We start from the raw sequence: 13,915 nt of genomic DNA on the forward strand, positions 1-13,915 counted from the left end.
GATGGATGGATACATAAATAGGTGATTAGACGGACAGATAGATAAAATGTGACCGTGCATCACAAAACGAACAAAAAGTCGCACGCACTGATTTTAGGTGAGAGCGGAAAATAGGTAAAATTAGTCAACCTAGCCAATCTTGACTTTTTCATATTTTCTGAAAGAGCAAGTCTTCTTCTACATCATACTAAAGTTTGGGATCATAAAACGAAAAGGAAATTGGGTTATCAGCTGTTTTTCTGGAACACTTTTTAGAGGAATACTGTGATTAGGTGTTTCTCTCCGAGTCCTCTATTCATTTCTTAAAAACTCTGTCCATGCTCATTACTTTCAACTCCAATAACATTAAAAGGGATATAGCTACTGCTTTGAAAGTTGGCATTTATCATCAACAGAATGTGTTGATAAGGCATGCACAATTTCAGCTTAATCTGTTAATCCCTTCATTGTTGTTGCTCTGTTGGTTATCATCCTGTTATTTGCTCCATTCATCGCACAGCTAGCGCGGCTTGGTAAAGACTAAACGCTTGTCAGAATAGATCCTGTTCTTCAGAGCCTCTTTTCTCAGTTCATAGTTATCCAGGGTGTCTGCTTTCTTTCCAATATTTAGATAGGTTAGCAGAGTCCACTTGGATTAAGTTATATATCATTTTAAAGCTTATAGTCTGTTCTTTCAGAATCTGACCTTTACTAAAAATCCATGTCTGGCTACTTTTTGTTTGTTTTGTGGTGCAGGGTCACAAACAGACAAACATATTAGACAGAGGGGGAAGAAGAAAATAATGGGAGAGATAGACAGATAAGATAGAGAGCTAGAAAGATAGGAGAGGAGTGAGAAGAGGGAGTCCTTCAAGAAAGACAGTGATATAATCAACAAAAGTGACTGCAGTGGCAAGCTAAAAGTTGTTGGCATGTATTGCTTGATCCCCTTCGGGGGGGATCCGAATCACTTTTATACCCACCAAGCTCCCTCATGACTCTCAGTCCCTCCTGATAGTTGGGTCCCCCTCGTCTGACGTAGATGGACACTTTGTATTCAATCAGCTTCTCCTTGAACTGCTTCAGGGCTCGCACTATTCCCTGAAATGCAAATTGACAAATACAATATTGCATAATCTTCTTACAATATCTTTGCAGCGATTTACAGGTGCTGTACTGTATCCATATGCTGTTATTTTGGCGTACAGATATTTTTGCGCATGAGATCATGGACATTTTCATGAGAGGTTTTCACGATTTCGACACCAACGCTATCATAGGTGCACTGATGCTTGTCAGTTCGAGATATTTTTGCATGTTTTTAAATTTGTGGTCCAACAGTGATTGGCGAAATTTGTGAAAATTAAGCTCTCGCGAAAAGAACATCTTATACAGTATATACTGGACATTTCACATGCGAGGACTTGTATGATGATTTCATGAGTATCATGATTTGCTTTACGTAGCTGCTGAGTAAAACAATGAAAGCTTGTATTAAGCAAGTGACCAAAGGACAACTACAATGTGGCTTGAAGTTCCCTCTGAAGGACTGTGCAATGATGACAACATGCCTTGCTTAGAGGCACAACTGCAACAGTCAGGGGACTTGAACTGAGGATCTCTGATTGACAGTCAGTCTTATTCTACTGGTGTTCATTATATTCCCTATTGATATATCTTGTATTGTTCAGGGGCCAATGTTGTAACATCACAGAAAGCATTCCCTCTCCCCCCCCCCCCCATGAACTTTGACCTTCCACGAACTCACCTTGAAGGTGGCAGCAACGTTGGTGAAGTTGGCGATGCCGCCGCCGATGATGAGAACCTTGCCCTCCGCATGCTGCTCCCTGGTCATAAGGCTCAGGACTGTCTTGGCATACTCGTACGTCTGACCCTCGCTGGGGGCACCGGAGTATTCACCGTAGTTGGCCAGCTCAGAGGCTCCACCCAGATCACAGATGGTATCACTGGGGTTTGGGGAGATGGGGGTGGAGAAAGGTGAAGGAGGGGGGGGGGGGGAGAAAATAAAAGTGAAAAGAAGGGACAGGGGTATGACTGAGTTAGTGAGCTCCTTCACTCTAACATCAATAGTGTATGTTCACATCTATGTTCAGCATGTGTTTGTATCTACAAGAAATTTTTAATTAGGGTCCCATTTCATAAAAGATGTTAGGATAGCAAATCTTGCTGGAACGGTAACTTCCTGTAGCAACAGCCAATCAGGAATCTGGATTCTTGTCATTATTATGACAATTGCTGTTCCAGCAATATTTGCTATCATATCAACTTTTTATGAAATGGGGGCCCTGGATGTCCTTTTTAAGCTGCAGAGAATCTCCATTTCAAAAAGCAATAATGCACGCATAATCTGTATCATGACAGACCTAGTGAAAAGACAGAAGCGGCCTTGGATTTGATCCAGTCACCTTTACGCTGCTACCAGGTAGCAGCACTACCACTTAAAGGTCCTGTTTACCTTTGGAAGCAGAAAAAATGTTCAAGATATCACTTTTGATGCATATGTGTAGGTCAGCTGGATCACAAAACATCCTACCATATAAAATTTCTGCAATAAAGCCTAAAACATAAGGAGATATCACTATTTTTCTCATTAAACCATAACAGTAGACGGTTTAGCCTGGAAACATTTTTATTATGACTATTGTTCACATTTTGTATATTTAATAATACTTAACATCGATAATACTGGTTCAAATTTTTACATTGGTTGTTTCTATCCCTAACTCACATTTTAGAACTATTTTGAAGCACTAATGCTGGGTTTTTGTTTCATCTGCAAACGGTAAATTACGCCTTTAAGCTGTTCAAGCAAGTTCAGGGGAGTGATGAGATGAAGTTGGAACAAATGCCCAATACCTCACCTCCTTTTCATTCTCTGCTGGTCTTATCTATAATTCATTAGCCTCCAGGAAGATATTTTGGGGGTCAAAAAGCAATCACTAACGAACACACTATGCCACTTCAGTCCCACTCACTGTAATATGTGTCACATAGAACTCTTCCAATGAGCATGCAATAGCTCTTCATGCAGTATGTGGAAATAGACTCACTTAAATAAATAATACTATTCTTATTCATGGAAGATATTGCTCATTACATATCGTACTGGCATTGTTGGACACTTTGCTTGTATTCTTAAATGTCATTTGTGTGAACATCGTTATCGCTATCACAAACAAGCCTGGGTGAAGAAATTAAAAGAGATATTTTGTCTCTTGCTCTTAGTCTGTCTGTCTGTCTGTTTGTCTGTCTGTCTGTCTGTGTGTCTTTGCCTTTTCTTTCTCTCACCTGTAAATGACTGAAGCTCCACCTCCGGCCACCATGGTCCAGATTCGACCCTTGGGGTTCAGTATGGTCAGTTTGAGAGACGCTCCACTCTTTGCATCCAGGTCAGCTATGTATGCTTCCTGTGGGTCAGTGACAACGGTCAATTTAGACATATGCCAGATTTCAGTCTTAAACACACCATTTTTTTCAGATGACTACATACAGCCACGACATGACTTAAGAAAGTTATCAGTAATCTCAGTATTTAACTGAAAAGGATATGTTGATTTCAGTGATTTGATCTCCCAACAAAAGGAGGTTCAAGATTCACGGTTCAAGACTTGACTAATAAAAAGCTTCAAGAAATAGAAATAGTCAAACTCACCAAACAGAAAGTATTCACTCTAAAAGTTTACATTTGCCAACAAATTAGTACATGTATTTCATTGAATATTCTTTGTCCAAGGAAAAACAATTTCTACAAGACAGCTTTCTTCCATGGTCTTCCATTCTTATATCACTTTAAGTGTAAGATATCATTTCTTTCTTTTTTGTCAATGTGTTTAAATTCAAAATGCCATTGAGTGTCTATTTTCTTCCCGATTTTAATAAAACCATAACTATTCTATTTGTTTGAATTTATTCTTCATGCTACAATCAACTCTAAAAACATAGAGTGGAGGTTCCCTTTAAATTCTGCCCAGTGAAGTCTTTCCATGTTACCTCCGGGAAAGCCTCACGCCCAAACGGAGGCGGGAACTCCAGGTCACCCCACTGCACTTTGCACAGGTACTCCGCTGTTGCATCGATCTTGGCGGCCAAATCCAGCACATAAACCTTGTCTGTCACAACTGCGGGGTAGACACAGATACATAGATGGACATAAGGGAGATAATCTTTTTTGTGAGCCACTTTCGAACAGTCTGTGAGATTTCTACAAGGAGTCAAATAGTTTTGGTACACACTTGGTATACTACTAGCAGCGTGAGAAGTTAGACAAAAGTGATGCAGGGCACAAACTCACAAAACTTTATATAATTTGCAGTCATCCCCTTTGGTATTCTTACCCCTTCCCTACTCCCCCCCCCCCCCTTAAAAAAAGGCACTTAACAATGACAATGGCATTGATATAATTTCAGGTCATGACAGAAGTTGATTCTAAGAATCCTACAAATGCTTAACTAGACTATCAGTGTTATGTTTGTGACAGAACAGTAAATGAAGAGTTTGCACAATGGGTTAAAGGGGCATTCCAGACGATTTTCATAATTTCATATCCTGTAGTACATACTAAATCAACAGCTCCATTTACAGATTTGTGGAATTAATTGTGGTCCTTGAGCAGAGAAATTAATACTCTGAAAACCCAAAACAAATTGCACTGAACAAAGATGATGACATAGGAGCCTCAAATATTTCATAAATATAGCAATGTATAATTCCATTACAATACTGCATGCCCAACAAATTCACCTGTGCAGAATTTATGCATGCCTTCTTCTTTTGTTCTGCTTCCTTGAGCCCCATCTCACACATTTTTGTTGTGAGGCTGCCATGTCATCATCCTTGTTCATTGTGATTTGTTATAAATTTTGAAAACACTCCTATTCCTCCTCCCAATCACTACAAATTCTGAAACTCTGCACCCAGTGTAACCAATTTACAGTTGTTCATATTTAAAAGTCTGAAAATCATCTCGAGGTCTCCTTTAAGCTCCCTTTTCAAATATTTTAAAGACTATCATCAGGTGGACCTAATAAAACCTTTCCTGTGATACTTAACTTCCAATGTATAACATAACAAGGAATGTTCTTGGAGTTATAACTAAATATATATATCATATTTTCTTATTACTCTCTTCAATCCTTTTTAGCCTTAATAGCAAACATATCTTATTAACAGGAATGGAGTTAACTTCTTTTGCAATCAAACTCTTCATATTTTGACTGAAAATTTCCAGAACTTTGGATTTTAAAGTTTGATGGGAATGTGGTACATATGGCACATGTCTACTTGAGTCCAAATGCGAGATGATTAGGGCACAACTCACCCAGTGGATTTATCTCTAGGTATGTGAAGTAGAGGTCACAGAACTGTTGATACAGGTCCTTGATGAACTCAGCAACCATCCTGTATGACAAAATGACATTCACGGATACATTGTATTTCAATGAACAGTGTTTGCACACACTGCCAAAGAGCCATAAATCTTCTGTCACCAAAAAGAACATTTTGCCTGCACGGCACCTCTGTCCTTCTACTGTAGATGTATTATGTAATATATAAGTTGTGTGTCTCTACAATGCAGTTAATGTTCAGCATACTCTTCCCATGAGGGCAACAATTAACTAATACAGCCCACTCAGGATTTGAATACAAGATGAACATAAATAAAGTTCTGTTAATGAAGGAAGTTTTGAGACTAATACAATAAATCTAGTGATTGCTTCCACTCCTAAATAATAATAATAATAATAATAACAAATAGTGAGATAGATGCTTTCCACCTCCCCACATACAGGTGACAAAGTTATCTATAGATGAAAACAATCTTTCTTTAAATCAACATCTTAGAATAATATGAATGATATGAAGTAAAGATTTAAATACAAAAGAATTGACTGAAGGTTCATGACTGAGGATACACTGCACCCTGTCAGTGTTTGCACACAGATTAACTAACAATAGGAACATTTCAAAGCTTATAACATGATAACATTGTGACGATCCAACACGAACAAACTGAACGTTGGATGTCTCAATAATTTCTGCACACTCAGCAGTGCTGTCCGTGATCGAAGAGAGACACACGCAAGAGAACAGAGACCGTGTCAATATTTGATTTTCATATTTGCTTTGAGTCCCCAGCCCTCAATGGGCACGTCCGCATGGAACAGAAAAGATGAATGGGAATGGGGCATGACTTTTATGGACAGTTATTCAGGATAACAGAAATGAAATGGACCTGCCCTAACTCTGTTGAATTTTATCCCAAGATGGCCATGTGTACTGGCAAAGCATCTCAAATTTCAGCCCTTATCTATTTAGTTTGACTGTATTCAGACCTCCCAACCTTTCTGACTGAAAAATAGGGATGAATTGACTCAAAAATAGGAAAGAAAGAGCAGCTCCCATAGGAGTGTGTAGTAACATTATCAAGATAAATAGGAATCTCCTCTTGGAACAAGAGCTGGGGATGGTCGAAATTCAGATTCTTTCCTCCAAATTCAGAATGGTTGGGAGGTCTGCTGTATTCCTTGATAGACATATATCTTCTAATATCTTTTTGAATAAATGTTTGTGCTTTCAGTAAATCTGATGGGACCTTATACAATAACTGTACTTGTGATTTTTATACAGTTGTTACTGTACAGTGATTAGGTTTTTGTTTGAAGAATATTATGAATCAAATGAGACATGAAGCCCAATTCTTAACTTGACAATATCATGTAGATTGATTTTTTTCTTCTCTTGCAGTAGATTGAATGATGGCTTTTACTCTTTTATGTGAAGCTCCGACTGTAAGTCACATACTTAGTATTGTTCAAAATTGGCATGGGCAATCTAGAAGGCATTCAATTATTTTTACACATGATAGTGCAACCTTTGTATCTTTGGATATCTTTTTTAGATATCATACATGTCAGTTTGTAACAATGCCTTTTTCAAAAGCTCAGTTTATTTTTCAACATGTCATAGACCGACACCATATAGAATGTACCATAAATTCTGACTGTACAATGTGTTTATCATCATTGACTATAGGCTTCTACTTTCAGCAATGAATGACATACAGTGTCCATGCATTATCATCGTCAAATGAAAATGAAAGAAACAATTACATGTAAGTGCATTTTCAACTACAGTAGGACTTCTGGCTTTTCTTTTGACATAGTCACAGCCACAGTAGTATGATTAATTTAGCATCTATCATATATGGGGGGGGGGGGGGGGGGGGGGTTCTGAACAGACATTATATGCTCACATATGGACCACACTAATGGACACCTGCGTGGTAAGTGGCCAATTATAGGCTGAGTCAATATGACTATGACAATGAAGTATGCCCTCTCTCTCTGGCACTTGCCATGCTGTTGGGTGAACCGTGTCATCCAATGTAGCTCTACGCTGTATAGACTCAACACATTTTGCCATTACATTAGCACACTCACATCCACACATTCATCCCAATGCACACAACATTGTCACATACCGTACAGTACATACTACCCAATGCACATAGGGGGTTCGTCATACAGATTTTGTGTTTTAAAACTAGGGATCACAATATCAACAGTCTCTCGGTCATAATCAGTTGAAATTTCACAGGAAAAACCAGAATGGATTCACACGAACATCCAATTAAAATTTTGAAAAAGATCAGAATTTGACATTTCAAACTGAGCACACATTATCCATAGCCTTTCTGTCATGACAACTTGCTCAAAGTTGCTCAAGTTGAAGTTGCTCAAATGAATTTAAAAATACCAGTAGCCACATCATTTCAGTCAATAAAGAAAACAATAAATTATACCTTGTGGCCACTCAGTCTGCCATGTAAGCATGTTTTGTGCTCTTTACAGTTATTTCACATATATCACGATCCTTAAAAAAAGCAAATTTACTCAGGGAGTTTGCATTGTTTACAGTCTAAAGTGAAGAGCCACCCCAGGTACATGTACAAAGTCATATGTCCAGCCCCATGGCGTGACTATAGCAGGCACACAGACGAGGTCAGAGGTTGTTCCGTCCAACGGCCATCTGAGGACAATTGCTCTTATACAGATCTATAGGCCCATAGTTGGAATGATGGTGTGTTTTCAAATATGGTACTACGGAAGTAGTAAATGCTTGTCAGCAAACGACCATGGGATCAACATCTTTAAAGTCACTGTTCACCACTGGGAACAGTGAATCAAAAAATGCTTGAATTATCACATTTGATGCATTTTATGTATAGCTTAGTTGTATCATAAAACATCCTACCATATAACAATTTCGCAGCAAAGCCACAAACATATTATCAGTAATTTTCTCAATAAACCATACTTGTAGACGGTTCATTCCAGAAACTATTTTTTTAAAAAATAAAAATTTCTTCATATACATCTTTACATTGGGTGTTTTCATCCCTAACTCACATTTCAGAACTACTTTGAAGCACTAAAGCTGTTTTTTTTTTAATGTGAAAATGATACATAATGGCTTGAAGCTGGGAATATTTAAGTTAGGAAGCATATCAGTATCTACAGGTGTGCATATCACCCATGATTGACATAGTATGTATCAGCAAAGAAAATAAAAATGAAAATAAAATAATGTGTAAAAATTAATCCATTCTGTTTAATCAAAATTCACACTAAAAATTGGCAACTTACTGCTTCTTGGCATCTGAAACCTTGGACAAGAGGGCAGCCTTGATGCCGTCAATGGTAACCTCCTCCTGGAGACCAATCTCCATCTTAACGGCCTGGGGATCGACGATACACCATTACATTAACCCGTTGAGAATGTGCTGGTTATAATACACATTTCCCATAGACAGCTGCCAGAGACTAGTCTTTAATTTGCTTGTAGTTTTTTCCATTCACAAATCACACAGAAAATAGACCTAAGAATGCAATTTTCATACATTGTACATCACATGTAATGTCAACAATAAGCTGCCTAGACACACACAAAAAAACAAACAAGCAAATTAAAGGCAGTCATCAAATTACATTTTTATGAAGCTACATTAAACGCCAATACTTGAAATAAATGCAATGGAGAATATGAATTAGATATAAATAGATAAAGAAGATGTCATTGACAAGCTTCCCACATAAAAGGGACTATATGGAATGACAGATTTTACGGAGCTGGTCATGGTTTGGGAAGAAAATAAAATTCATTAATTCTTCTCAGTAATCATGATGCCATCACGCACACACTTGGACAAAGATCAGGATGTTGCCACAGAACGTGGCCCGATAACGTGTGCATGTAAAATGTGATGATTGTTTGTTACAGTGAGGGTTTATCAATTGATGTGTGTACAGTAGATATTATTCTTGTTTGGCAAGCAGAGATATATCTCATACATCAACCAGTGTACGCACACAAATGGGAACACATTCATACTTCGCTGAGCAAAATACAATCATAACTCTTGTTTGGTGAGAGCAAAGGTAAGGTGCACAAGGGCATAATGATCAATAGTTTCCTTAAATTTTAACAAACTGGCATAAAAAACAATGTGCCCTGCCCCTATAGTTCAAACAATCTTGGTGGTCTTTCATACTTTATCAATCAATGAGATTTCTTTAATAGCAAACTCTCGATTGAAATGCATAGATATTACGAACAAGGGTTATGACTTTATGATGGACCATTCTTCCAAATCAGCATAAATTTGGAAAGGACACTTTATCGCTGTGATTCATAATTTCCTGAAATCTACACCTCTATTCTAAACTATTATGTCCTTACAAGCAATGTGCCCTCATTATTACACAACATAGTATAACTCCTTCACATCGTGAATTTTTCTGTTGGTGCATGATGACAAATGCATTAATATTCCTTTTCCGTTGCTCTTATGGATAAAGTGTGACAATATGCGACATGTTCTGTACCTTAGCGTCGACATCTCCGATGTCAACACCGCCCTCGTGGTGAAAGAGAATGACATCTTTGGCTCGCTGGCAGTAGATGCAGACGTAGAACTCATCTTCAGGCTTGTGTGCTACAAACGGCTCGATGAGGAAGTTCTTTAGCTTGCCTGTGGCTGCTCCGACCTGGTGGTACAGAAATGAATGATCAACCTTCTGAGAAAAAGACTGTATTGTGTTTTAAAGGTTATTGCCCTTCCATACATACACCTTTCCAATTTCAATAACCTAATGTCATTACTGACTTGGCCAATGATAAAAAACAGACATATATGACAATACAAAGGATATGTGGCAATATTCAATATATGAGAAAGTACGCAGGATAAGAAACATGAAGGGTGGAAATGACATGGGCTAGGACTCACATTTTAAAGGGAACGTAAACCTGAAGAGCAATGTGGATTGAGTGAAAGCAGCAACATTAGAAGAACACATCAGTGAAGGTTTGGGGAAAATCGGACAATCGATGCAAAAGTTATGAATTTTTGTTAAAGTTTTGGTGTTGGAACCGCTGGATGAGGAGACTACTAGAGGTTATGACGTATGAGTGGACAACAATACAAAGAAAATATAAAGGAAAATCAACAAAAATTCACCTTTCTAGCATTATGAAAGAGCACTTGACCTACTGCTTTCAGAAAGTAGGGGGAATAATTGATACCCTTAACATATGTCAGTATCAAGTTGATGGAATTTGTAATTTTCATGAAAAATAAATTTCTGTGGAATTTTCTTTATATTTTCTTTATATTGTTGTCCACTCATACGTCGTAACCTCTAGTAGTCTCCTCATCCAGCGGTTCTAACACCAAAACTTTAAAAATTCATAACTTATGCATCGATTGTCCGATTTTCTTCAAACTTTCACTGATGTGTTCTACTAATGGTTACTGCTTTCACTCAATCCACATTGCTCTTTGGGTTTGCATTCCCTTTAAGTAAAGTTCATCACTACCACTCTGAAGCAAATACGCCTATCAGGGCAATTACCCCCAGAGGACAATTACCACCTCCCCCCCCCCCCCACCCCATGGAGGACTTGCCTGTGTGTATAAAAAACAGTTACAAATGTTTACATATTAATAAGGTAGTGCCATTTTGTTGTTTACTCTTAAAGCAGATGTGCCTCACCATTATTAGCACTGAACTGCACTGTGACTGCCATGGTACCGTTTTGACTTTGATTCAGTTGAAAAGGATAATTGGTTTGACATTCACCATCAAATTCAATGTCAACAGTGTGTGCTACATATTGGCAGGACTGCATGAAAGCTGTTTATCAGTGAGCTTTAAAGGAGATGGCTAGTAACTGATCAGTGGGAATCAGTGGGAATGCTGAGGGATGATTGTTCCAATCCTTGTGGGACTCATTTAAGAGTACATTATATATCTATTCTTGTGTGAAAATTATTTGCTTCAGAATGGTCTCATATTCAAGTAATGTGCAGTTTAATGTTTCCAGGTAAGCGTCCCTGGTCAGTGACGGGGCATTAATCTGCACATTACTTGAATATGAGACCGTTCTGAAGCAAATAATTTTCACACAACAGTAGATATATAATGTACTCTTAAATGAATCCCACAAGGATTGGAACAATCATCCCTCAGCATTCCCACTGATTCCCACTGATCAGTTACTAGCCATCCCCTTTAATATCATTATATGCTGGTATGGGATGAAGCCGAATATATTAGGAGCATATGGTACAATGTATAAATACAGTTCAAGGTTTAGCAATATGCACTCTAATTCAATACAATGAGAATGATTACAAACACTACGCTACTCTAAAGCCAAAAGGTGATTTTTTCTTTGGGCTCCTTGCACAAGAAATTCTGTATCACGAAAGAATGCACAATATTAATCCTACATTGCAGCCAAGCATCAAATATCTTCCTTTTTTTTCAAATCCCAAAAATCATTTAATATGTATTATACAGTCGAACGGAAATGACATCTTCATTACAGGTTAATGTGCTTCTGACATTTGAGTTACCCACGCTAGTATATGCAGACATCTTACTTTGTTAAGGGGGGATAAAAGAAGGGAGCAAGATTTCATGGAGATTTTCCAAATGCGAGATTAGTTTGGACAGTTCATACCAGTCAAATCTTTTATCTCATTAGCTGAATCCGCATAGCTTTTTGTGTCAAGCTACCAACCATTGCAGAGCTGAGAAGTCTTTTGCTAACACTCACACACACATACACACACACACACACACAGTACTTCCCTTTTGCTCAAACGCTTACCTCTCCCTCCCCACCCCCCCCCCCCCTAAAAAAAAAAAATAGAGCAAGACAGAGGGGGAGAGAAAGAGAGGAAGATAGAGAGATGGAGAGAAAGACAAAGGAAGAGAGGAAGGAAGAGTGAGGAAAGGATGACTTTTTTTTTGTATCTGTACCACGGATAATTTCTGCTCTACAAAATTAAAAAGTAAATTTTGAAGAGCGACTTTTCATCAAGCATCTCACCTCGATGTCATGTCCGAGTCGTGTTGAGAGCCACTCTTTGACCCCGGCGAGATCTGCGTTGACCTTAATCAGGCCAAGTTTGCCTCTTCGCTTGATGAGCTGGTCGGGTTTCACGACGAGACGCTGGTGGAGACGAAATATAAAACCAACGACGACAGAGGTTTACTATTTTCAGTTCAATTCAAAATTACTACTTTGACAAAATTTGTTGTTGTTGTGAGTGTTGTTTTTGTTGTTGAAAAATAAATACAAGGGGCTCTACTGAAAAATAATTCACCCCTAGGGGATACTAAGATCTGGGCCCTGTTTTATGAAGAGTTATAATTGATTATATAGTTCATTTCTATCCTAAGTCTATGGCAGCCTGTGAGTTAAAGAAATTTAAAATCGATTATAAATATATCTTTTGATAAAACAGAGCCCAGATCAAGCAATATGACAAACAAATCAAACATGATAGAGAACAAACAAAATTTGTATAGAAGTAGTAACACTTTTCACACCTAAGAAGAACCTGGCATATTATTTTCTATTTTTTCAATGTTTTACTCAATTCTGACTGAAGATAATTGACACTTAATAATAAGCATACAATGGGCCCCTAACTAAGAACCTTATCAATAATATGCACACAGTATATTCTGGAGAAAAAAGAACAAAAGAGAAAAAAAAAAGAATTAAAAGGCAAATCAAGAAACAAGTTAAAATTCAGATATGGTTACTGGATTCAAATTAAATTACTGGAGATTAAGAATTCAGTAACAAAAACATAAACATGGAATATATATTATCTTGACATTTGCATCTGTGCCAGGATCTAGCAGACAATTATACGTGCAGCATATTTCATGTGTGTCGGCTATGGTACATGGTGGCTCCACACAAAATGGATAAAATCATCCCGACAGGTCAATCAGAATGAACAGACGAGGGCTTTATGAAATCTAACGCAATAATCATTCCACTTTGACGCTGTACATGGTACGAGCAGAGCAGAATGCACATAATCAGCTCGATGCATTAGTGCACAATGCATACATCACAGTCTGGACTAACATACTCCTATAGGCTACATGGATTATCACTGTAATTACACACACTGCTGCCGTCTGGGTCTGTATTCCCAATGAATTGATTGATTTTTTAGCTTAATTTATGTGCGAGTAGGGCGGCTTAACTTCCCTCGTTAGACAGTATCTAGCCACCATTCCCTTTCTATTACTAGCACTTCAGCTAGATCCAATTTTAATTTGCTTTCAGCCACTGTAATCATTCCCATGATCGTGTTAAAGGGTGTGTACAGTTCTGGTAGAGGTGAGGATTTAGCTTTTAACATTTTGCGAGATATTCAGAAACCACTCTATGAGATGTCAAAGAGCATGCAATTCTAAGGGGTATCAAAAGTTTATTTGATGAAAATCGGTTTTGAAGTGGCCGAGATATCCAAAAACAAGGTGAAACAAAGAGATCCTAATAAAGTTGGGGCATGTAGTCTTTTATTATTATCACTTTTTGG

At 37.9% G+C, this 13,915-nt stretch overlaps 1 protein-coding gene across 1 annotated transcript in view; it reads right to left on the reverse strand.

Annotated features, from left to right (window-relative positions):
- The window catches only part of LOC139718692 (ATP-citrate synthase-like), a 71,703-nt gene that overhangs the window by 43,005 nt on the left and 14,783 nt on the right, over positions 1–13,915 (reverse strand). The window contains exons 3-10 of the mRNA XM_071630151.1: positions 12,400–12,522; positions 9,885–10,046; positions 8,646–8,737; positions 5,318–5,397; positions 3,991–4,118; positions 3,289–3,407; positions 1,748–1,946; positions 963–1,080 (exon numbers count right to left, since the gene is read on the reverse strand). Of these exons, the coding sequence (XP_071486252.1) occupies positions 963–1,080; positions 1,748–1,946; positions 3,289–3,407; positions 3,991–4,118; positions 5,318–5,397; positions 8,646–8,737; positions 9,885–10,046; positions 12,400–12,522 (1,021 nt within the window). The remainder of the gene's footprint in view (positions 1–962; positions 1,081–1,747; positions 1,947–3,288; positions 3,408–3,990; positions 4,119–5,317; positions 5,398–8,645; positions 8,738–9,884; positions 10,047–12,399; positions 12,523–13,915) is intronic.

This window comes from Diadema antillarum, unplaced genomic scaffold, assembly GCF_040938485.1.
Source record: "Diadema antillarum isolate AM-2024a unplaced genomic scaffold, OU_Dant_1.0 scf00000099, whole genome shotgun sequence".
Classification (NCBI taxonomy): Eukaryota; Metazoa; Echinodermata; class Echinoidea; order Diadematoida; family Diadematidae; genus Diadema; species Diadema antillarum.